The 24,656-nt window shown below is 30.2% G+C and overlaps 1 protein-coding gene across 14 annotated transcripts in view; it reads left to right on the forward strand.

Annotated features, from left to right (window-relative positions):
• LOC145249624 (inositol 1,4,5-trisphosphate-gated calcium channel ITPR1-like) overlaps positions 1-24,656 on the forward strand; it is a 385,709-nt gene that overhangs the window by 317,237 nt on the left and 43,816 nt on the right. For 7 of the 14 annotated variants that reach the window (XM_080111355.1, XM_080111358.1, XM_080111362.1 and 4 more), the window contains 8 exons: positions 2,445-2,612; positions 5,854-5,985; positions 7,358-7,535; positions 9,824-10,077; positions 13,966-14,166; positions 15,169-15,279; positions 15,533-15,628; positions 19,011-19,076. In XM_080111355.1, coding sequence (XP_079967481.1) covers positions 2,445-2,612; positions 5,854-5,985; positions 7,358-7,535; positions 9,824-10,077; positions 13,966-14,166; positions 15,169-15,279; positions 15,533-15,628; positions 19,011-19,076 — 1,206 coding nt within the window. The remainder of the gene's footprint in view (positions 1-2,444; positions 2,613-5,853; positions 5,986-7,357; positions 7,536-9,823; positions 10,078-13,965; positions 14,167-15,168; positions 15,280-15,532; positions 15,629-19,010; positions 19,077-24,656) is intronic. The other 7 variants (XM_080111359.1, XM_080111361.1, XM_080111364.1 and 4 more) reach the window with 1 other exon arrangement.

A 24,656-nucleotide genomic window follows, 5' to 3' on the forward strand; every position in this document is an offset into this window, starting at 1 on the left:
CTTTTTTAATAAAAATTTGAACAGATGAAAGCAACAGTTTCTTATTTACTGTATGACTTTCACAACTAAAAGCCAAACAATTAACTTTTATTTATTATTTTGCTCGACATCTTAAATAAAATGTTGCATTTCATTGGTTAAATTAATAAATCTGGTCTTTAGTTTAAGTACTAAAACTGGAATTGAAATAAAATACCATGAGATTGTTTAACCTGGAAACCTAAGTGCCTATTTTGGCATATTACTTTTGAACATAAATCTATATTTTAAGCTTTGTTGGTCCTTTGTAAGAACAATTCTGAAATAATAAATTTTCATACTAGAACTCTTGAATTATGCCTTTTGTATTTGGCTATCTGGTTAAATCAACCAATGGTTAAGCAACTTGTTATCACGTGATCTGAGACTCCATGTATTAGGAAAAAGCAAACCCAATGTTTACTCATACTAGTCAAAATCGAAATGAGTGTAAGAGTAGCACTAAGCTGAGAATATGAGTATTATATCCCATCGTTCTTCACTAGTTATTTTATTTTGATTAGTATGGAAACATAAAGTAAACATTTCCATGCTAAGACGAAGTTCTGTTTCTGTTCTACCTTTATTTATAATAGCAAAAACAAAAGTGCATTGTAGGCAAGATAAAAACTTGCAGACAATTTGCGTCCTTGGTGTATATTACAATTTTAACTGAAGAATACATATTTGAACATGCATGGCCATGTTAGAATTTGATAAAAGATATTCATCAATGTTAAAATTGAAAATAAAGATGTCTAAACAAACCAATAATAATTTGAGTTTTTATCAAAGAAAATTTGTATGTGCTTAGATCATTGTGCCTCAGTTTTCATTCCAGATGGAAATATTATGTAACTATCAGCATGCTTTTAAATTAAAAAGAACCTGGTCATGGTTGAAATTTCCTCTTGTTAATTAGTATCAGGAAAGGGTGGTACAGAAGCTGAATGTTCCTTTTGAGACTATTAACCAAACAGGCAAAAGGAAATAATTGTGACACATTTATGATGAGCAAACTGAAAAGATGAGGTGCTAATTTATATTCAATCTTTAAATTCTTAAATAATTATTTTAATAAAACCCATCTCATCAAATTATATAATTATAAAAAAGGATCTTTTGATAATATAAAATGTTTCAAATTTCTTTCCACCAACCATATTATTTGATTATTGATTGCTGTCTTGAACTTTTCAAGCATCTTGGCATTTCATTGTATGGTTCTATTGAATATAGCATTTGACAAATACAGAATTTTCTTTGGAATTTTTATTGTATTTCTTTTTCAATCATTGCATTTGTTATTTGATTTTTATAATCATTGATTTTCTTTTCTTCTGGTAATTTTATGTTTGATTGAATAATTATTGATATAGATATTTTTATGCAAATAAAATTTGTAAGTAAAATTTCAACACCTGTTAATTTGTGGAAGATACAAAACTGCTGCTTTTTTTTTCTTCTAAAAATAGTAATTATTGATTGTAAGTAACTATGTGTATCTATTCTATGTTTTCTGGGAATCTTATGTTCATTTTTGTTTTGCTTTTTTTGCTTTTTTTTTTTTTTTTTAAACTATGGCATTATTTTTAAATTATTTTAATAGGATTTTAAAGTTTAATTATTACAGTATTATTTGCTCATTAAAGTATAAATTTAACTAAATTATTATAAACATATAACCAATTTTGTTAAAGTAAAGTTTTCATTTTTATTTATAAAATTATTTGAGTGTAAATAGCTTCCAAATATTTAAATACACAAGATGTAAGAATTTTAAAGCAAGAAATTACCTTCTATTTGGTAGTTTAAATGTTTCCAAATCCTTTGAATTTTTTCTAAGGATCAAGTAATTCTTTTTTCATCTTAACAAAAGATGAAAATTACTGACTTGGTGGATTTAATTTTGTAATTACATTATTTATTTTTTTTTGAATAACAATTTTAATATTCCATTTTGTTTTATAGTAATGTATTTTTTATTTCAGTAAATATTTGATTAATTAATTTAAAAAAAATTCTATGTGTAAATTATCAAAGTTAGTTGACACGAGAAATATGCAAACACATGTGAAGTTGACTCCTAACATAAAATTTGTAAGTAATTAAGTTGTTTTGTGTTTTTTAAGCTTATTTCGTATAACATTCGAACTTGATCATATTGAAAAAATTGTCAGATGTATTAATGGATGTAGGTAAAAAACAAAAGCTGATTGCTATTTTTTATTTATTTATTTATTTTTTTTAACTTTTTCTCCTGTCATATGAAATTAAAGTAAACATTTTTTTTATTTATTAAAAGTTAATCATTTCAAACAAATCTTTTGCAAAGAATGTATAGATTCTTCTTTTATTTAGACATTTTTTTTTTTTACTATATCAGGAGACTCCATTCTGATATTGTTTTTTTATTATTATTCTAGGGAGAAGCTCTCCGACAAAGCTTGTTAACTCGATATTATGGCAAAGAACATTTTCGTTCACGGCGCGACAGCATAGCAGCAAACACTTCTCAAATGAAATCTGCTGCCATCATTGGACCTGGTTCTGTGATGGTCAGTCGAGCTGAGATGACACTTCATGAAGTACAGGTAAGATATTAAAGATGGGTAGTAACAGATTTTTTTTTTTTTTTTTTTTTTTTGATAATGAATTAAAACTTATCAAGGCCCAGAGGCCACTCAAGGTTAAGGGTGAACGAGATAGTCAGTTGAATGATGGACAATAAACTGAGAAGACAGGAAACAATTGTTATATTTGGTGTTAAAAGGTATCTTGATACCTGATAACAACCATCACAGTAACACAATTATATGGTAGCAAGAAAGACACAGAATATTAAATTAAATATTTATTGAAGAAACACAATGGATGAAAATATCTTATTGTTAAGAAGTTTGAGAAGATGAAATAGCAAAGTCCTGGCCATCAAGGTTAGAGTGAAATTAATTAGAATTGTCTGTTGTTGATAAAAAGCTTCCGAGAAGAAGAAATCACAAGGTCTAGTCATAAAGATTTTTTGTTGCCAATGTTGAGCGAATGGTTTCTGCTGTTATGAGAAAGAAAAAATGAAGACATTTAAGTTAGTTGTAGCTGCCACTGTCAGAGAAAGAGCAAAGACATTTGTGCTAGCTGCTGCTGTTAGGAAATGAGAGTAATCCATGCGAGTTGTTCAGACAACCTCTGCCACCAACAGCTGATGATGCAAACCTTTATATACTGTGCGTGTTGACATAGTTGAGAGCAGCAGTTTGTGCTGCAATCAGAGGAAACCTTTTGTTGTCATTGTGTGGCAAAATCATGATTATCCTTGTTGTGAAAGAATGTTCGTTTCCCGGAGTTTGCATTTGTTTGTTTCCATTTAAACTTGGTGTAACTATGAATGAAATTTAGATTAAGTTTTTCACTTGTAGATATTTTATGAGGGGCATGCAATAAGTAATACCCCTGACCCACTTCCTATAGAGTAGGGCAACGAAACTTGGCTCAATTATTAGTCTTTCTCTACATAGGAACCACCCAGAGTTATGCATTTCTCCCATCGTTTGATGCAGTTCTGGAGACCGTTTTTGTAGAACACCCCAGGTTAGTCCTCCAACCACGACGCGACTTCAGAAATCAAGGCTGCATCATCTGGGAAACGCTTTCCTTTCAAAAACAACTTCATGGCAGGGAAGAGATGAAAGTCAGAGGGTGCAAGGTCAGGAGAGTAGGGAGGATGGGGAAGGATTTCATAACCACACTCCCTTGCTTCTGATCTGGCGACATGTGAGTTGTGGACGGGAGTGTTATCCTGCAGGAGGAGGGTACCTTTGCTGATCTTGCCCCGCCTCTTGATTTTGATAGCTTCCCTTTATTCCTCAAAAGTGAAGTATAATCGGCTCCTATAATTGTGGTATCCTTTGTCAGGAAATCTGTCATCACTACTCCGTCTTGGTCCCAGAAGACTGTGAGCATGACCTTGCCAGCGGAGGGCTGCACCCTTACCTTCTTTGGAGGTGGTGAGTTCAAGTGCTTCCACTGCATTGACTGGGCTTTGGTCTCTGGATCATAGTGATGGACCCAGGTTTCATCCTGTGTAATCAGTCTTTTGAAAAACTTTGACTCATCTTCTTGGCACATCTCCAAATTCATCCTTGAGCACTCGACGTGTTCTTGCTTCTGGAATGATATGAGCAACCAGGGAATCCATCTAGCAGACACCTTATGTATATGCAAATGGTCATGAATGATAGTTTCCACAGACCCTGAACTTATCTTGACATCTTGGACTATTTGGCAAATAGTAATATGCCGATCTTTCAAAATGGCAGCCTCAACTTGATGGACAGATGCCTCATCAATGGTAGAAGACCAGGTCTGGGAGCTGTTTCCACAGACTTCCGACCACGTTTGAATTCACGATGCCAGCGTTTTACAAGGTCATATGATGGGGCATTATCACCATAAGTTTCTTTCATTTCATCAAAAGTCTCCTGTGGTGTGCGTCCTTTCAAATACAAAAACCAGATCACTGCTCGACATTCAACAGGCTCCATTTCACACCTGACTCCGTTCAAACACCTGTAAAACAGAAATATCAATTAGTTCAGAGCTGTAATTTGCCACATTACCTGCAGAGATATAAATCATTGCACATGCAAAATCTCAGCTAGATCGGACAACTGGAAGTGGGTCAGGGGCATTACTTATTGCACGCCCCTCATATCACATATTTCTGTATCTAATCTGTCAAATTTTTTCTGATTTCTATCTCTTAGTTTAGCTATTTGTTTTGCCTGATAATTTTTTGCTATAATAAATTGTATATCGTAGTGGAAGGATGGGTACACAAAGCATAGTTTCTGACAACTAAATGCATTGTTAGCAGTCGATTGAATATCATAGTTAAGCACATGTCAGTACCATTGTAGCTTACATATTAATGTATTCATATCAGTGGCTGCTCCTGATGTCTGGGTGTCTTTGCTCCTGTTGATACATTTTGTGTTTTGTTATAGTCTGGGAGACCTTGTATTTCACAGTGGATGTAAAAGGTGAAATGAGATTACTTACAAGGAAAGTTTGACAAGTATTTAACATTGAACTTGAAGATGACCATGTTCTAATCTTTAGGGAAACAGTCCCATTGTATTGTATTCCACAGATGGGAAGTTCTTGGAGAGTTCTGTTTTGGTTTTGGTACACACAAAACAGTAATCAGCCAGGCTACTTATTGTGATGTTTTTACAGCAGAGGACCAACATTGTTATTCCATTAAGCATCTATCATGAAAATAACCATAGAAAGTAACAAAGAATCGTTTTGATTATTTTACATTGTCAAGACAAGCAAAGCAGTTCTGAGATGCATTATCATCCGAGATATGGCAGCAGTACTCAAATTTAGGACATATCTTACTCTTACACAGGTAGAGAATTGCATCAGGGGTCAGGTACTATCTTGAGAAGATTGGAAAAGATATAAACAGAATGTGTAGAGAGAAAATGAAGCAGGAAAATTTAATTGTAAATTAAAGACAATTCAATATATTGCCAGTCAGGTCATCATGACTGAACGAGAACCATTTATATCCATGGATTAAGTAAATGATTCAATTCAAAACTCTGCCATGATTACTCAAGCTAGATTATAAGGTTACCTAACTTTGAAAAGATGCATCTATAGGTTGGAGATTATATTGTGAGTAGAACAACCAATCTAAGTATATAGTATTTCAGATAATCCCAATGAAACTAATGTTTAATATTCTGATTTTGGATACCCTTATATCTCCTACTGCACAAGTACAGCTAAACCAAAATGATTATTTCAAACTCTTTATTCTTTTAGTGTCACTTGGATAAAGAAGGAGCTTCTGACTTGATTGTTGATCTAATCATTCAAAATGCCAGTAATCAAATTTTCTCACAAACTGTTGAGCTTGGCATTGCTTTGTTGGAAGGTGGCAACAGTGTAATCCAGGTAAATGTTTTCATATTTTACTTTCAACAGCAAAACCTCTTCCATGTTTTCAATTTGTCTTGTAGCTGAAGCAAATGAGCTTTCCGAAAATTGGAAAATATTTGTTTTTGAACATTATTATTTTGTTGATACAATTTGTCAGATTTGAAAAATGTTTGCTTCTGTTAATGTTTTTAAAAGCAGTGTATGATTTTTTTTTTTTTTTTTTTTTTCAAGAGGTGGATAATCCCATTTTTGTGAGATGAGACTTGATTTGCTCCCCTCCCTGAATTGAACATTGTTAATCTGAAATAGAAAACTAAATTGAGCATTAAAAAAGTATAAGTATAGTTTTTGCTTCAGACAAACAGATACCAAATCTCCATTGGTAATAGATTTATCATTATGTATATTTATATGATGCAAGCATGATTTTTGCATTTGTGTTAAAGATTATAAAATTTAGGCGATTTCCTCATGAGGAATCATTGATTCAAATGTTGGTGTAGGCCTAGATTCTATTTTGCATAACTATTTAATCATAAACACTAACCTATAAATTTAAATGGTCTGTAGTTTGAATTGGTTCTTATGTCTTCAAAACTAGAGTGGTTATTTCATAGCAAAATCAGATGGACAGAGATTTGGTCATGCTGTAGTTCATTTGGTCTTGTTCTGCCAGAGATATGGTCCAATGCAGTTTTAGGAGGTCCACCTTCCCAGGCTTTACATTCTTGCTCTTTCAGAAGGAGTTTATTGCTAATCACCTAAGATGCTCATATCAGAATCCCAACGTTTTTGTTTAGCTATACTGCTTTCTCCTAGGGTGTTAGCTTTTCTAATTCCACTTTCCTGAGATTGTGGTAGAGTTCCATTTGAAGGCTATGAGGAATGTGGAGTTACCCCTTAGTTACTATTGCCCCCAGGTCTACTTTGGACCAGGATGATAATCTGTTAGGGAATCAGTTGCTATCAATCAGACTGCCTGAAGATACTGACATACTGACTAAAAATGCACTAAACTTATTGTTTTTACCTTTCCCCTTGCAAAACTTCATAGTGTTCAGCAAAGTCAAAAACAACAACTTTCTTCTACAAAACAAACCAAACACTATGGATAAATATTTGATGATATAAAGAACTTGAAATATAAAACCATTTTCCAAAATTACTGGATTCAGCATTAAATAACCTTAAAAGGGTTGATATAATACCGTAAAACAAACCATTCAAACCTGACCTTGTATCTAATCTTTCCACCATTGGAGAGAAACATATAACTATTAACTTTGAATAATAAATCTGTTATCAGTTAGTCTTTTATTTTTATTTTTTCATCTTTTATTGTCATATGTAAAAATAAAATTATTTTTTAACAAATTTTTTCTTTCAGAAATCTTTGTACAGCCGATTAACAAAGGACAAGAACTCAGAAAGTTTTGTAAAAGTTTTCTATGATAAAATGCGAGAAGCCCAAAGTGAAATAAAGAATACAATATCTGTAAATACAAGCATCACTTTAAGTTTCACTAAGAAATCATCTACCAGTTCACCACACAAAGATGGCCGAAGTAAGTACAAAAAAAGGGTGGAGAGGACAATTATGGAAAACATTTTATTCCTGTATTTTTATGTTTCCCAATGTGTATATGTGGTATATAAATTTATTTATATACTAGCAAGCCACCCTGCATTACCCGGTCATAAAATGCACTTAAATATTATATTTTAAATCATGCAGATTTCATATTTATTATAATTCTCTGTCAAGTTTCATATTTTACCTTCTAAAGTAAAAAACAAAACCAAACCAAAACGTATAACTATCCATTAGTGTACAACCTAAATCCTGCAAAAAAAATGTTACTTAACCAATAACTTTTAATTAGTGCATGCGCAGAAAAAAACCGGGTATGCCAGACCAAGGTCAATGTTTTTAGTATTTTCAATTTTGACTTCTTAGCAGCTATTTTATCAACTAAAAAACAAATCAAAAGTGTGTTACAGGTCCAAATGCCCTATATATCAAATTTCAACCCTATTGACCAAATATCTTATGATTGAACAAAAATATGATTTTTGGCTATGTTTGTTCTGTCATGTGACTTAAACACAAGGGAAATAGCTAAAATTTCTAATTTCTTTGAAAACTATTTTCTTTAATAATTAATTTCTATGTTATCGTTTTTCATAAGTTTGGGATATTTTCATTACGGTGACATGTCAATTCCGTAATTACTATTGGTTTCATTGAAAATCAATATTTCGTTTTCGAATTTCACTGCAATAGTGAAGAAGTACCAAAATGGTTACAAATATTTTTACATTTTTTTCTTTTTTCTTACTTCTGAATTATCATTAGTCTTCCACTTTGTTGGTTTATTCTTTGAACAGTTTTCTCAATTTTTCAATTGATTTATTTTTGATAAAACACTACACTTTTATACAGAAAGAAAATTGGCTAAATTTTTAAATTTATGAAATTTTCCAGTGTGTGATCACATACATGTCCATAGTAAAATTACACCCTCATGTTTACCCCTCTGTCAACCTTGGGAAGAATGGGCAGCGAACGTGTATTGAATGATTTCAATGGATATACCATTTTAATTTAAGACGTTGCACTTCACAATTTGCTTGGCATTTGCAATAACCATCAATAAGGCTTAGGGATAATTTTTACATTTGTGTGACTTACATCTACACCCTGACACCATGGACAAGTATATGTTGCGTGTTCTACAGTCGACAAATCAGACAATCTCTACATCTGCACAGAAAAAAGGACACCTCAAAATATTGTGTATCCACAAATATTGAGAACATAAGAAACATACATTTTGTTTTTGTTTTTTGTGTTCTATTTAAACAGAGCCACAGCAACACATGGCCTAGTACAGCTAGTGTATGTATATATATATATATATATATATATATATATATGAGAGAGAGAGAGAGATTATCTCCATATATAATATTTTGATTGCAGAAATTCCCCCCTGGACCTAAGTACTGTAGGTTTGCAACAACAGATGCCATATACAAATTAAATACAGCAACCTTGACAACCACTATCTTATATAGTTTACAATCACCATTTCTGCCACATTCACCCGTGATAGTAAAATGCTACCTTACATCCGATGAGCAACACCATCACAATCGCCACATCTACAGAGGAAGAAGTTCCTATTTTTCTCAATATATAGTGCTCCCACTGCTACCAGTTGAGACCGGGTCAAATTCTATATTTTCCTACGATATTGTGCTTTCCCCGCTATTAACTGGTTATTACATACATACACATAACATGATCTTTCCAGTTTACAATCGTGCTGAAAAGAAAAACAAAATTAAACATTAACCGATTAGCATCCCTCTTTCCAGAAGACAATAATTTTATTTTTTTTTTTTTTTTTTTTAAGGGTAAATTTTCACATTAGCTTTTCTTTAACATGACGACTTTTATAGATTTTCACCTATGCTGATTACAAAAATCTTATTTAAATTTGGCAGTACTTTTTGGTGGTGTCTCCCGAAAGCCGTTCTTAACACGAGACAGTTGTTCTTAACATGAGGAGGTTAGGGGTTGGCCACAACAACAACCATACTTTAATTTTTTACAAAGGGGTGAGGGCAGCTTGAGCCGGGCAATGCTGGTTAACAGGTCCGGCTAATTATATATATTAGATATTATTTCAAAAATTAAAACATTATTTTTGAACAAACCATTACATTTACATTACATTTTATAGTGATCCCCTCCCTCAAATTTATCTTTTTTTCATTTGCATTTTTTTCCACTTGCATTTTAATTAAAAATCTTCTTTTACAATCTATAATTTTTCTTTATTTCTAGTGAAGGCATTGGAAGGAAATAATCATTTTATTTCTGATGGAGATTCATTGGTACACAGAGAAGGGGGAGGAGGGCGTGAAGATGAAATTCTCGGAATTTCAGGTGGAGATGATTCCCATGGGACAAAATCCACTCCATGGGAAGAAAAGGTTGAAAGTGAAAAAGATAAAGAAGTCGCTCCTCAGATATCCGTCTTGCAACCCATTTTGCGATTTCTGCAACTTTTATGTGAGAATCACAACCGTGATTTACAGGTAGATAAATGTTTTTATTTTATTTAGCAAGTGTGTGTGTGTACTTGTTTGCTGAAAACAAAAGTTTTATGATACTTGTTGAGAGTTCCATATGAAAAAATAAAAATATGTATAATGACTGAAAACAAAATAGTTTCCAAAAATCATATAAATTAGTTTTATTTTTAATAAAGAAAATCAAATTTTATGACTAAACGTGAAGCACCTGTCACACAATGCTATTTTGAAAAGTTTCAAGGAACTAGGGAGATTATTACAAATAATTCAATCTTGCCATTATTTATTTTCAAACTACCATTAATTGCTTAAGAATTATTTTATTTATAAGAATAAAATTACTTGCTCAATTTACGTAGTTTTTGGAATACAATATTTTTTGTTTTCTCATCTGGAAGCAACTTTGGATAAGCACCTTTTTAATACTTCCCCATCATCTCATTTAATGTTAGATTTGTGTGTGTGTCCATGAATGTCTCTGGATATTTGTATTTTTTTTATTCAAACTAGGGATGAAGCATCCTACTATCCAGACATTCACTGTCTCCTATATTCTAACCTATAGATCTTCTTAAGATTCTAACCGTTCCTTTATATGCAATTGTTAGTGATGGATGCTGTATTGCTGACTCTTGTTTCATGATTTTCATGCACCATTTTATGGTTTGAATTTTGAGAGCTCATTAAATATTGCCCAGTACTTGCAATAGTGGCACGATGCTGATGGTTAATTTGTCTACAGGTATGTTATTCTATACAGTTTCAACATTTTCTATGTTTTAGCATTTGTCTGTTTATGTCCCTTTGTAGCCAGTCAACAATGTCAAAGCTGTATGTTATCGCAGGCATGGCTAGTTGGTTAATTGCAATTACCTTGTTTTGTTTGTAGCTTTGTTTTACAGATTTTCCTTAAATGGCATATATATTCACTGCTTTTTTTTTTTTTTTCATTTTGGCATCCTGAATTGAATCAATCTCTTCTATGCCAAGGTATTGGTATTTTTCCTGTTCTTCTAGGTCATTGATGTCAGTATCTTCATCAAGCTATATGTTTCCATTTGGAGCTTCTCAACTCTAATGGAGCACTTGGCACATTTGTCCAAACCAGACTTCATTCCACTATTTCTGGAGAAGTTATATACCACCTGCAAGAATCAACTTAAGTGAGCATCTGAGTTAACATAGAGCTTGGATGGTTGATTCTTTTGTTTGGTTCTTGTTGGTGACCGTGACTCTGATTGTAGGCTTTTATTGAGTAACTCATTTGTAATACAGTCTTGTCCAAGTTTTTTGATGGAGGTTGTTTTGCTGGCTCTTGTTTTGTGACGTTGCTGCACAATTTTGAGCTCATCAGATATTGCCTGGTGCTTACCAGATGCAGCCTAGGCAGACACTGGTTTCTATACAGTGTTAAAATTTTTTGCGTTTGAGTGTCCAGTCTATTTATGTCCTTTTGTGGACAGATGACAATGCAAAACTTGTTCATTATCATAAAATGCATTTCCAGTTGGTTAAAAGCAGTGATCTTGTTTTGTTTGTAAGCTTTATTTTACAGATTTTCCTTAAATGGCATATATATTCGCGGCTAAATTTTTTTTTTCATTTTGGCATGCTGAATTGAATCGATCTCTTCTATGCCAAGGTATTTGTATTTTTCCTGCTCTTCTAGGTCATTGATGTCAGTATCTTCATCAAGCTATGTTTCCATTTGGACTTTCTTCCTAGCTCTGATGGAGCACTTGGTAGACCAAACTTCATCCTAATATCTTTGGAGAAGTTATGTACGACCTGCAAAAGTCAGAAAAACAAGTGATTGACACTTTTCTTTTGGGTCTTGTTCACAGCCCTGGTTCAGATTGTAGGCACTCCGTCTTTTATTTAGTAGCTTGCTTAACGGATTTATCACCAGGCAAAAATGTAAAGGAGAGAGGCTATCCCCTTGGAAGATTCTTTTTTTGATCTTGATGTTAAGGATTGTTGCAGTTTTATTAGTGTGGCTTAATGCCATGGTTGTTTGCCACATTTTTATATGTACAGCCACTAAAGATCCATTCAGTAATTAAAAAGCATGGTCTCTTTAATTACTGTATGGATATTATATAAATTAAGGCATCGCAGTAGCCACATGTGGGGCACACTATCATGCCTTTTGGTAATCAATCCAAGCCATGTTTCAGTTCCTCTGTCTCTTCAGACATAGAAATTGAAATTTAATGTTGAGATTTAAAGACTAATAAAAATAAGATTGCAGTTACAGGAAAAGATTGGAAAAAATTTAGGATTAACTACTTTACTAAAGAGAAGAATAAGATAATTTAATTAAAACTTTCAAAATGGAATTAAAAGAGCATTTTTGAATACTATCAGATAAAGTGATTTGTCAGATCTTAACCTGAGGATAATTTCCATTTGAAATTAATGATTAAATATTAAAATGGTGTGTGGCCTCCTCAAGCCATTCAAAACCTGCTCTAGGTTGTGGATGAGGGCACCCTTCTATATATATATATACATATATGTATATATATATATATAAAAGCGAAAATGTTTGTGTGTGCGCGTTTTCGTGTCTATCCGAAAAAGTTTTTTCCTCAGCCTTCTAGCAGGGGTCGCACCTTAAAACTTTTTATATCACATTTAAATGATAATATCTACGAGATAACAAGGGGGGGGTCGCATGTGTATTTAATTTGCTCAACTTTGAAAAGCTAAATATTCAACATTTTTTGATTGCCGTGTCTGGGTTCGGCTTTTTCGTATAATAAAACCAAAAAAAACTGCCCCGCAGTCAAAGTTGACCTTCGTCAAGTACAGGCACCTGCCAATTCTTAATACTTAAATAAATTCAAACATGTTTCCTCTATTACTTCTTGCTGGTCCAGTGGTTAGCATCGCACATTTTTTTTTTTTTTCACACTTTATTTTCCAACTCTCCTCAAGGCTTTATTTACCTACCAAAAGTTTTTTTTTAAATTTCCTCCTTCCCCCGACACAAACACCCGGGCAACGTCTTTTGTTTTGATTTACCCAAAATCCCCTCCCCATTCCCGGCCATAAACACCCGGGCAAGAAGTCTTCGCTTATTTTGTTTTGATTTACCCAAAACCACACCTTGAAACACCTGGGCATCTCGCCGGGTAGGTTAATAAATAAGAAGCCGTTGATAATGTGAAACTGATAAAAACATGAATAATAACAAGATTGAATACTAGCAGACTGAAATTTTCAGGTAATGAATGCATGAGTTCAGGCATCATAATGTAATTTGTAATCCCCTTTAATCCATTTGGGTGAAATAAAAAATAGGAGGCATTACTGTTGGAACGCCCCTTGTATAACAGAAAATGAAATATTTCACAGAATTTGATCTGATATTAATCTTTTGTACAATTTTTTTTTAAGGAATGAATTGTGAAAATAGTTAGACATAAAAACAAATAATCTTACATGTGAAGTAAGTGAACTTTTCCCCTATTTCATTGACCATTATAGTTTTTTTTTTCTTTTTAGCTAAAACCTGCATATGCTAATTTGTTTTAGCAGCCACCTTGGTCAAATAATGATTCAAATGTTAAAAAAGATATCCGTTTTGCTCTTTCTAAATTTTGCTCAATTTTGACAAAACTAATGTTTTAATAATGTTTACTTTTCTCTACTAATTATGGAACACTCTAATTAATATTTAGATATGTAAAAACCTTGATTAAAATTATTTCAAAAGTGTAAGCAGAAATTTCCTGCGTTATTTAACTTTTAAATGCAATGCAAGTTGTAAATAATTTCAAGCCATTTTTCATGCATTTTTTCTTCAATCATTCAATCGCATAAACTTCTCATTAAAAATTCATTGCTAAAAGTTTTTAATGTATTTTACTCGATTACTATCTTCAGAATTATTTGCGCAACCAAAATAACAAAACCAACTACAACTTGGTGTGCGAAACTCTACAATTTCTCGATTGTATTTGCGGCAGTACGACAGGAGGACTTGGTCTGCTGGGTCTTTACATCAATGAACTCAATGTAGACCTTATAAACCAAACGCTAACTACACTCACAGAATACTGCCAGGGACCATGCCATGAAAACCAGGTAAACAAGAATTGGGCAAAAGATCCACTTTTGATATTTTCGGGTTACTCTTCTGATAGTAATATAATGTCCGCTTTCATTGTAAAATTTGGCCTTCATCAGTGAAATGCAATTTACTCACATAGAGTAAACTTTCAACACGGTAGTTTAAAGAAGAAATAATATAGTATATGACCTTATACAGGATGTGGACAATATTTGTTCTCAATTTTAAACTGCTAATTTTATATTTTATGCATATTTTGTTTTTTGTTTTTATTTTTGTTGTCAGTCTTATCGTCATTATAATTGGTATTCTTTTTTTCACAAAAAATTTGGACAATTTTTGAATGTCATATTTGTGGAAGAGCTGCAGAATCCTTCTTGGAATCTATGTTGAAAGGACAGATCAAACTTCATACTTTCTCGGCATCAGCAGGAGAACCATAGGACTTAATTAAAAGATGACAGTAAAGAGAAAAATGTACAAGCAAAAATTTGACACCATTAGTCTGTTGCAGAAATTTAGAAGATCAAGAATGAACACAGCAAGTCAGTGCACATTACTGCAAGGAAAAGTGTAGGTGAAAAGATCCAGCTCACACATTGGAACCATTTAAGACCAAAATCAGGATGTGAAACAGGTTTATGGTTAGTTTCGAGGTTGTCATCAAAGTTGGGTGAAATCAGTTATGAAGACAAATTGATCCAAGTTTGAATTATTCTAAAAAAATTAAACTACTGTTTCATTTGCTTTTCTAGACATTAACACTCTTTATAAATTCATTCTCCATTTTATGAAATTGTTATTAAAACATAAGAATATTATGTCAAAGATGATTCAGAATTTGTTCAAAATAGTTTTTAACTCGTTTATAATATAAATTGATTTTTGGAATAATTAAATTATTTTAAATTTATTTTTTTGTTTAAGTAAATCATAAAACATTAAATGTTTCCAAAATTTATTGTTTTTGTGCAGATAATAAAATCAACTTTTTTCTGTTTTTTTTTCTTTCCCAGAATGCTATTGCCATGCACGAAAGTAATGGCATTGATATAATTATTGCCTTACTGCTGAATGAAATTAATCCTCTTGGCAAACATCGCATGGACTTGGTGCTTAAACTAAAGGTATGTACAACAGAATTGATATTTAGTGAAAAAAAATACTTTGTTATAAATAATAATGATTGAAAAAAGCATTTTAATGTCACATAATTTCTTTTAGAAGAAAATGTTTAAACTTTTATTCTCTTCTACACAATTGATAGAATCGATTGATATCTCTAATCTTTATACGCTTTGGTTGAAGTATTTTTTATCTGATCAAATAATTCATTTTATTCCTGTCTGCTTTATCTTTATTGCATTGTATTTTGTTCAGGACAATGCATCCAAATTACTTCTTGCTATTATGGAGAGCCGACATGACAGCGAAAATGCAGAAAGGATTTTATATAATATGAATCCTAAACAATTGGTAAGTTATGAAATAAAATTTCATTTTTTTTTTTTTTTTTTTTTTTTTTTTTCTAGAAAAATGTTTTAAATCTTTTTAAAACCAGTTCACTATTCAACTTTGGCATTGATTAGAAAAAAGGCATTTACTCTACCATAATTATTCAGTTTTTGTTATTTTATCATTTTATTCTTGTATAATTTTGTTTACTCTTGAATTCTCATTCAAATGTTTCCATTTTGATCCGAGGCCATTGGACATTCAGTAAAGATCGAAATTTGCTTGTACTGGCTTTTGATACTAATTGGCTAATCATTGCTTATTTTGTTTTTATTCAGCTGTCACATTCACAAAGCATTTCTGAGTTAATAAATCTCTTGGAGTTGATAAAAATTTTGTAAATTAAAAGTAATAGATTTTTTTTTTTTAATATAAATATATCTATCTCATGATATTATATTAAAGAAATCCTCTTGGGTTATTGCGATTAAATTCCATATACACATACGTTCATTTTACAGATTCTTGTAAAATCTTTTTTCTACTTTCTTACTGAATGATGACTTGATTCTTTAAAAACATAAAAATATTTTTTTTTTTAATACTTTTATTTTTAGTTTGAGTCTGTCTATATGCCAACCTCAAAGCACATCTAATTTAAAGACACAATTTAAGAATTATTAGGAGCATAGAATCACCCTCTTATTTTCCACTCTGACCCTAAATGGTTGTAAGTATCAGGGTTTCACTCTAGGGGTTAAATAAAAACTGTCATTATTTATAAAACAAATTAATCTACAAACAAATCCTATATGAAATATGTTTATATATTCAGCATAAAATGACTATGATGATTGACATGCTATAAAACCCAACAACTAACCAACATGTACATATGCTAATTATTTGCTATAATTTGTACATAGACAATCTCTATAAACCATTTCAGGGAAATGATTTCGAATCTATAGATGCGAAGAGGTAAAATTTCAAAAGGAAACTGACAACTTTCATCTTTGTTTTATTGCTGTTCAATGATATGGGGAGGGGGTTGCTAAATGTCTCATTAATAGGTGTGAATTTGAATGGATTTCACACCGGACCATAACCTACCAGATTTTTATCTCTGGCATGATCATTCTAGAACTGAAGAAGGAAATCACAGCCAAAATCAGGGCTGTGCCAAAAGAGGTGCAGGTCAGATTTATCAACACTTTTGGATGGTGTATCCAGGTGTGATTATCATTGAATGGTGATAAAATATTGTTGAACTTAGTGATTAAGACTAAAGTTTATTGCTATCAAATATGGTTGGCTTGTAATAAAAGGATTGTGAATTTTATTAATTTTTGGGGGACCATCCTGTAGTTTTGAATTTATATCGCATTTCATACTCTGAAAATTTGCTTCTCCAAATTTTGCTTTTCTTTCATGACTTTTATCATGCTCATTAGATTTGTATAATTGATCAAATATTAACTTCTATCAATAAGTTTGTTGCTGATGAGTTAAGTCGGCGTCAAATTTTTAAGCATTTCTTTTTTCAGCTTCACTTTCATACTTTGCTTGGGAAAAGGTTTTTGATTAAATTTTATTTCTTTGGAATACTTTCAAAAACAACCCCAAAAAACAAGGCAATTTTAATATTCAAAATTTTCTTCCACTACTTTATAAATATTTTCACAGGAGAGTGTGAAATTATATTCATTTTTCATTAAAGTAAAAACATTTTTTTAATTAACTCAGGTGACTTCATCTTAAAATTATATTACCATTTATTTACATTAACTTAAGAAAAATATTTATTTACATTAACTTAAGAAAAATAAAGAGTTAATTTAATTATGTATTGGAAATATGTGATAAAGAAAAGGTTAATTATTATTAACTGATTTCTACAAAATAATCACATAATGTGAAACAATGGTTTTGTTAGAAATATTAATGTTATAAGAATGAACAGAAATGAAAGATTTACTTTGTAAATTGGATTGAGAGTAAGACCTACAAGGCACATGGATATTGGAGTTTGTGATTTTGATATTAATATGTATCCATGATTTAGAGAAAGTAGGCAGAAATACAACTTTAGTTTCTGTCATATATTTTATTTGAAAGAAAAATCCAATTAATAAAACTTATTGACTCCGCTGATGATTTGATCAACAAGTTTTTACTCAGCAGTTATAGTATGTTGAGTACTTTGAGCACAATTTATCAATAAGTAACAAAAATAATAATTTGAACTTTAAAAATAATACTTGCAGCCTTTATAATAAAAGGAAGGTACAGTTATATATATGTATAAAATATCAGGTTTCCACTTTGACACAACATAAAAAAATATCAGATAAAATCATTCTTATCACAAAATTTACTAAAACCCCATTTTCTTTCCTTTCCATAGTCAGTCTCTTAAATACATGTTTTCATCTAGTGTAATTTTTATTTTTCTATCAACCTTATTTTTCAAACCCTACTGTTTATGCTCTGTCAGCCTGGTGGAGCACTTTTCCTATGCACAGCACAAAGTCCTCTTAGTCTTATATACAAATCATTTGTTCTGCTTTTTAAATCTGTTAATACAAAGTTTAGAGGAATCTTAGAAAATACTGTTCAGCACTATTTCAAAGCATCTTAATGTTGCATAAAATAGAAATTTATCGTAATTGTTATTCAACATAACTTCTTATTGTTTAGTTATTTTTACAGATTTTTCAAATATTTCAATGATGCCTGTTCAAAGCTGAGTGATGCGTTATGGGTCATAAAAGATTTTTTTAACAGATAAATTTTGGGAAAAATAAAAACACTCGTTTTGGAAGAGTAAAGTTTGTATTGTATATATTTTTATATCATCCAATATTGATAATTTCATTTTTCCACAAATTTATTTATTTGGAAAAAGAATTTCTTTCATGACACATAATACATCTTTTGAACTGTTTGAAGAAGTATGTATAAAAACAAGTTGTTTTATTTTTCTGCAAATTTATCTGGTCAGAAAAAAACTTTCCTTTATGTTGAAATACTTGAAAAAAAAAAAACATTTAAAGACAAGTGTCAACAATAAGCGATAATTTTGAATTATCTTCAACGTATAAAAACAGCCATAGTAAAATGTTCATTAAAAAATTAAATTTAATATTTTTTACAAGGTTAAGATATTTTGAAGTAGTGTTGGTTAGCATTTTTTAGAATTCTCCATAAGTTTGTATCAACCTTCAATGCTAATAAATTCGCACAAGAAGGTGAGAAAATGCTTTCTTCTTCGCTTCATGATTGACCACTAATATTCTCCATGTCTTCCATCTTCTTGACCACTGCCTTGCCACTCTTCACTCCTGTCCATATTTCACTGATGTGCTGTCTGCTCATGCTTTCTAATCATGCACTCTTGCAGGTTGATGCTATCATAAACGTCTTTAGACAGGATATGCCGGATGGACAAACATTCAAGCCTCCTGAGGTGCCACAGACAAAAAAAAAAAAAAAAAAACTTTTTACAAATATTGGAACTTTGCTCTTTCATTATTTCTATCATTTTTGAATGGCTATTCTTAGCAATGCATGTTTCTTTCTCTAAAAATATTTTTAAAATGGAGCTAGTTTTCCTTTTTTATTTTGATATTTCCTTCCTGCTTATGTGTTCATTCCTTATTCTTTTCTAAAAATAAAAGACGGCTTTTTCTTTGGTAGTCTCCTGGTAATTTCCTAATGTATGGTCGTTTATTAGTTACAGTTTAATCTTGTTTTTTAATCTAATTAAAACCATATTTTAATAATTAAAAATACTATTAAACACTATAAATGGTAAGCCACAGCATGTTTAAATATACATGTGATGATATGTAGATAAAACATACTAACTAGGCAAAGAAAGATGACCAATATAAATGAATCAAAACTTAACAGAATTGTTTGATTATTCTGTTTATTTATTGATTATTAAATAAGTTAGAAGGAAATAAAGTGATGGAAAAATATAAGACATGATCGGAGCTTTGAGTTTACTGCCGGAACTAAAGAAAAAAAATATTCACACTTAAATCAGTTGGTAGCCGCTGCTGATTTTAATAATAAATTACAGCTTACACACACACACACACACACACAAATATCAACATCACAAACACAATCGCTGCCACTGCTGCTTTTCTAAATGAAATGCACATGTATGTACATATAAATTTTCGTATATGTTAATATATATTAGCAAAGTAAGATAACTCAAAGATTTCCTTTTTTTTTTTTTTTTAATTAACAAAAATAAAATGGTAAAATGTTTTTCTTTGTTTTAGATTACCTTCAACTTGCTAACTGTTTTTTTTTATCTCCCTTTTTGATTCATTTGTATTGATCATTTTTTCCTTTTCATATCAACTTGCCTTTTTTTAAAATTTTTTTTTTCATATCTTAAGCTGTAACTTACTGTTTTTAATGCTTGATATTATTTTTGTTACTAAAACTTAAAACTTAAGTTTTAGGTAAAACTCAAGTTATTTTAGAGTAATACCAAAACTCATTTCACTATAAATAATAAGCAAACTTATATTAGGAAAATTACCAGAATAAAACTATTTTCTTGCTTGACTTAGATTCTATGCAATATAGAAGAGTCATTAAACAGTTACAAGAAACAGTTTTTCTTATTAATTCTAAATTTAATTTTCAGTTCTATTTAAGTTATAATTATTTTTAGTATTCTCAATTAATTGGTTCAAGCGACTTTTGATTCTTAGAAATTACAAACTTTTATAATTTTTATAATTTAATAATTATTCTTATAACTTTTATAATAAGAATATCAGACATTTTTTTTATTTAAAAAAAAAAAAATCTTTTCTTGGCTTTATATATTCTTTTCCAAAATAGTTCAAGAGTTTTAAAAGAAATATTTCAAGATAACTTAAGAAACCTGAAATTGTGGAGGGGCAATATTAAAATGAGAATGCAAAGTTTATCCATATATAAATATGTATATTACAGGCCTTGCAGGCCTGTAATAATCAAGATAAACACCATGGTATAGTTAACAAAAAGAAAAAGAGTATTAGCAAAAGTATGTTAGAGAAATACATGTTATAATTCTGGGAGCTATAACTGCCACAAATTGCTACGTTGATGCTTAAATTTAAAAAAAAAAAAAAATGTATAGTCTCTGGCTAAGTCTATTATTTCTAAAATGTGTTGATCAACTCTCCCCATAACAATATCTCCTTAGAATTGATACTTAAAAACATTTGCTGTTGCTTATTCTCATATAAGACTTTTAAACTCAAATGAGTTTTTTATTTTTGTTTTTTAAACAAATATATGAGTAATTCCTTTAAAAAATTTAGATATCTCTTTAAAAGTTGAAATAATTTTTAATAAACGCTGGTATGATTGCATGCGTTAAGAATAGATGGAATAAGTTTAGAGAATTTCTGTCATTACTAATTAGCAGAGCATTACTGCTATTGATTAAAGGAAGAGTCTATAGGTATATGTACTTGTGTGGCTGATGTATCGAAATGAAATCTGGCCAGTGAGAGAAATTATATGAGAATGATAAAGTGGGTGTGTAATGTGAGTTTTAAAGGCAGGCTTAGGTCTGATGTCGGGAAGATTACATGTAGACATCATATGAAAATGTGTGCAAAACAGACTTTGTTAGTTTCGTTAAATTGAAAGACTGGATGATGGATGAGAGTTCTTGGATTTGTAGATGTGAAACAGTTGAGATAGCAAGGTCAGTTGGCAGAATAAGGCCAAGAAAAACATGGGAGGAAACAATGGAGATGGGTTTGAGAGAAAAGGAGATAATGACCTGAGGTGAGATTGTAAGTCATTTTCTAAACAAGAAAATTTAACATTTGAAACTCTGCTACACTTATTTCATTCTGAGCAGTCTTCATATCTGCCTTAGTCTCTACTTCCTGTATAATAACCTTAAAAAAGTAATTCATCTGTCATTCACACTTTTTAGGTAGAATGTAATTATTTTCTCTTAAAAAAGAAACTGAAATAAAGAGAAATTACATTTCATACACAGTTAATGTAAAAGCATAAATCTGATATTTTAAAATGCTTTCTTTAAAAGATTTTTTGATATTGTGTAATAAATTTTTGTCTTTATTCAAAACAATTCTAGGTTGTTAAGAATTCCTGCTATATAGAAAATACAGAAAAATCCTTATATACATGCTCATGATGGAAAGAAAAGATCCTATTTAAAAAATCATGTAAATTGATCAAGTAGTTTATTTTTATAAAGAAAATCATTTTTAAGCGATTTTAAATGATTAATAGAAAATCATAGGCATTACAAGGCAAATCTTGCAAATTTTAATTATTGTGGAGTTATCTGCCCTTGTTTCTTTAAGATCCCAATGCAAGATGGCCTTTTTTTTTCTTTTTGTTTACATCGTTAATTGTTGATTTTCAGTACTGAATTGTAATATTTAAAATTTTAATACTTAATTGTTTTTAGTTAAAAATAAAACTACTTGATCAATTTACATGATTTTTGGAATATTACATTTTCGTTCCATTGTGGGTATGTACATCATAAAGATATTGTTTTTTACTATGGCAGAATTCTGGACAAGAAATGTTTATTCTTTTCATTGTTCATGCATTTAACAAATAAATAATTTAATTTTTCCTGATCCAATAATTATTTTATTAGAAAAAAAATAGAAAAATGTTTTACATTAAATTTTCGACTTTAGTGTAATATAAGGAGATGATGTGTATAATTACTGATTTTTTTTCCATCCCTCCCTTCTTTTGCAGGCTATTAAAAATAGTGTAAAATGCTAAGGAATCTATAAGAAATAGACTATTTTTGCTATGCAAAATAAACTGAAAAGTTGACCTTGTATATTTAACAATTATATTTACTTTATTCTGATTCATTCATGCCTGAGATATCGAATTCCATCATATAGATTATAATCATGGATTATATCTTTATTACTGAGCTTATTTCAATTTTTCTCTTTGATCCTTTGGATTTTTATTTTGACACATTAATTTTCTACCCTAATTTCATTGAAGATGGCTTTTTATTGATTGGGTCAATTTTTTATATATATTTTCAAATTTGTGTGAATCAGTAATTTTTTTCTTTTACTGATTTTTATCCTCTGATCAAGAGTCCATCTTTGAAAATCTATGAATTAAAGAAAAATAATTAAAAATTTTTTTTTAATATTTGATGAATTAATAAATATTGTAATTTACTCTATCTTTGCACCAACCTAATAAATGATGAAAAATAAAATTGTAATTTTTTGACGTTCAACTTCATGTCAAAAAACGACATTATTTTTTCACCAACCTAATATTTCCATGTTATATATAAGGAAAAGTTTAAGTTAAACAATCGAGATATAAGAGATCATATAATGTAAAATGTATTTATTAAAAAATCAGATCCTATGAATATTCAGAATATTGCAGATGTAAAGCAAAGCATTCATAATATTCAGGAGATTACAAAATTTATGACAAAATTAATTAAAATTTTAAATATTATAATTCAGCACCAAAAACCATCAATGTTTATTCATCTGTACATGCGTTTCAAGAAATAATTTTATTTTCACTATTACTTCAAAATAAAATTAAAAAAACGTTTATAATTTTCCTTGTCAGCAAAGATTTTATCAATTTTAATTCAAATAATTTTCAATGAAAGAAAAAACTTAATTTTAAGGATAGACAAAGCATATGAAATTCAAAAATATTTTAGGATGAAATCATCTAAAGAAGATTAAAGATTACTTTTCTATCAGATTTTTTTTCTTATATATATGGCAATTAACCTACACAGAATACTCCGCATTTAATTCTTGTGAGAATTCGTCAGGCTTGTGTGGAATAGTCTGTGTTGCTTAATTGCCATATATATTTTCATAACTTATTACCTAGCTCTACCTATGTATTGAGCACTTGAAGTAAATACTGAAAATTTATACATAAACTTATATCTTCGTATATTAATTTGTGGTTAAATGAAGTAGTCATATATATATATATACATACCCATACATGAAGAAGTTTGGAAAAGATTAAAATTTCAGATGGAATGGTTAGTATTTGGAATGAGTTGATAAGCCTGAGAGCAAACTAGTTAAAACAAAAAAACAAATAAAACCCAATAAAATTATTGAATCTCAAATATTGATTTATAAAATAAAATTAATCCATAATTCTTGTAAGATTGAAATTTAGCAAATTTGTATGAATGTATTACCATAAGGAATTCAGTTCTCACTGAGCATTATTGGTTCTCACTGGGCCTTTTGCTTATGTACTTAGATAAAAAAAAGTAAAATAATTTAATAAGTTTGGGTTGACGTTTTCTTTCTATTTGAATGTGCATTTCTTCAAGTTAGGAAACTCTTCAATCATCAAACTTCAACAAGTTTTAATTCTGCTTGTGTTTTGTTTATCTGCTACAGTTTTTGCGGGTTTGGATTATTTTTTAAAGATTTTTTTTTTCAGCTGATGTATAAAAAAGACAAATAGTAAAAACTGTTTTGCTTGTTGCATTTTTCAATTCTATTGTTAGAATTAATGTCTGAAAATTAGAATTTTGCCTCCTATTAGATGCTTTCTTAGCTTGCAACTAATTTGTCTTCAACGTTTTCATTTTGTAGTGAAAAATCACTGAAAACAAGTTTTAAGGATGGATGGGTGTGTTCGTAGGTTTTGGGATGAGGGCAGATCCTCCGCCTTGCTGATTTAGCTTTATTTTTTATTTTTTTTATTTTGAAGATTGAATTATTGACATTTTCTTAGTCTTGCTTTGAAGTATGTTTGTTTTGTTGGTTTTTAAAATTTTCTATTTGCTTAGTGCTTTTTTTCTTGATTTCAGGGAAAAATTTAAAATATAATTTATGTAAATAATTAAATATATATTTATAATTTTAGATTGGATTAAATCAAATATTTCATAGTTTATGTATATCAAAAATTTAAACAAACTATTCCAGTTATTGTCTTTGATGGCAAACGTAAAATAGAAATGTTGGAGCCTCTTCTCTAACATAATTGT

The sequence above is a fragment of the Euprymna scolopes genome, chromosome 28 (assembly GCF_053919585.1).
Source record: "Euprymna scolopes isolate OS-2025 chromosome 28, ASM5391958v1, whole genome shotgun sequence".
Taxonomy (NCBI): domain Eukaryota; kingdom Metazoa; phylum Mollusca; class Cephalopoda; order Sepiida; family Sepiolidae; genus Euprymna; species Euprymna scolopes.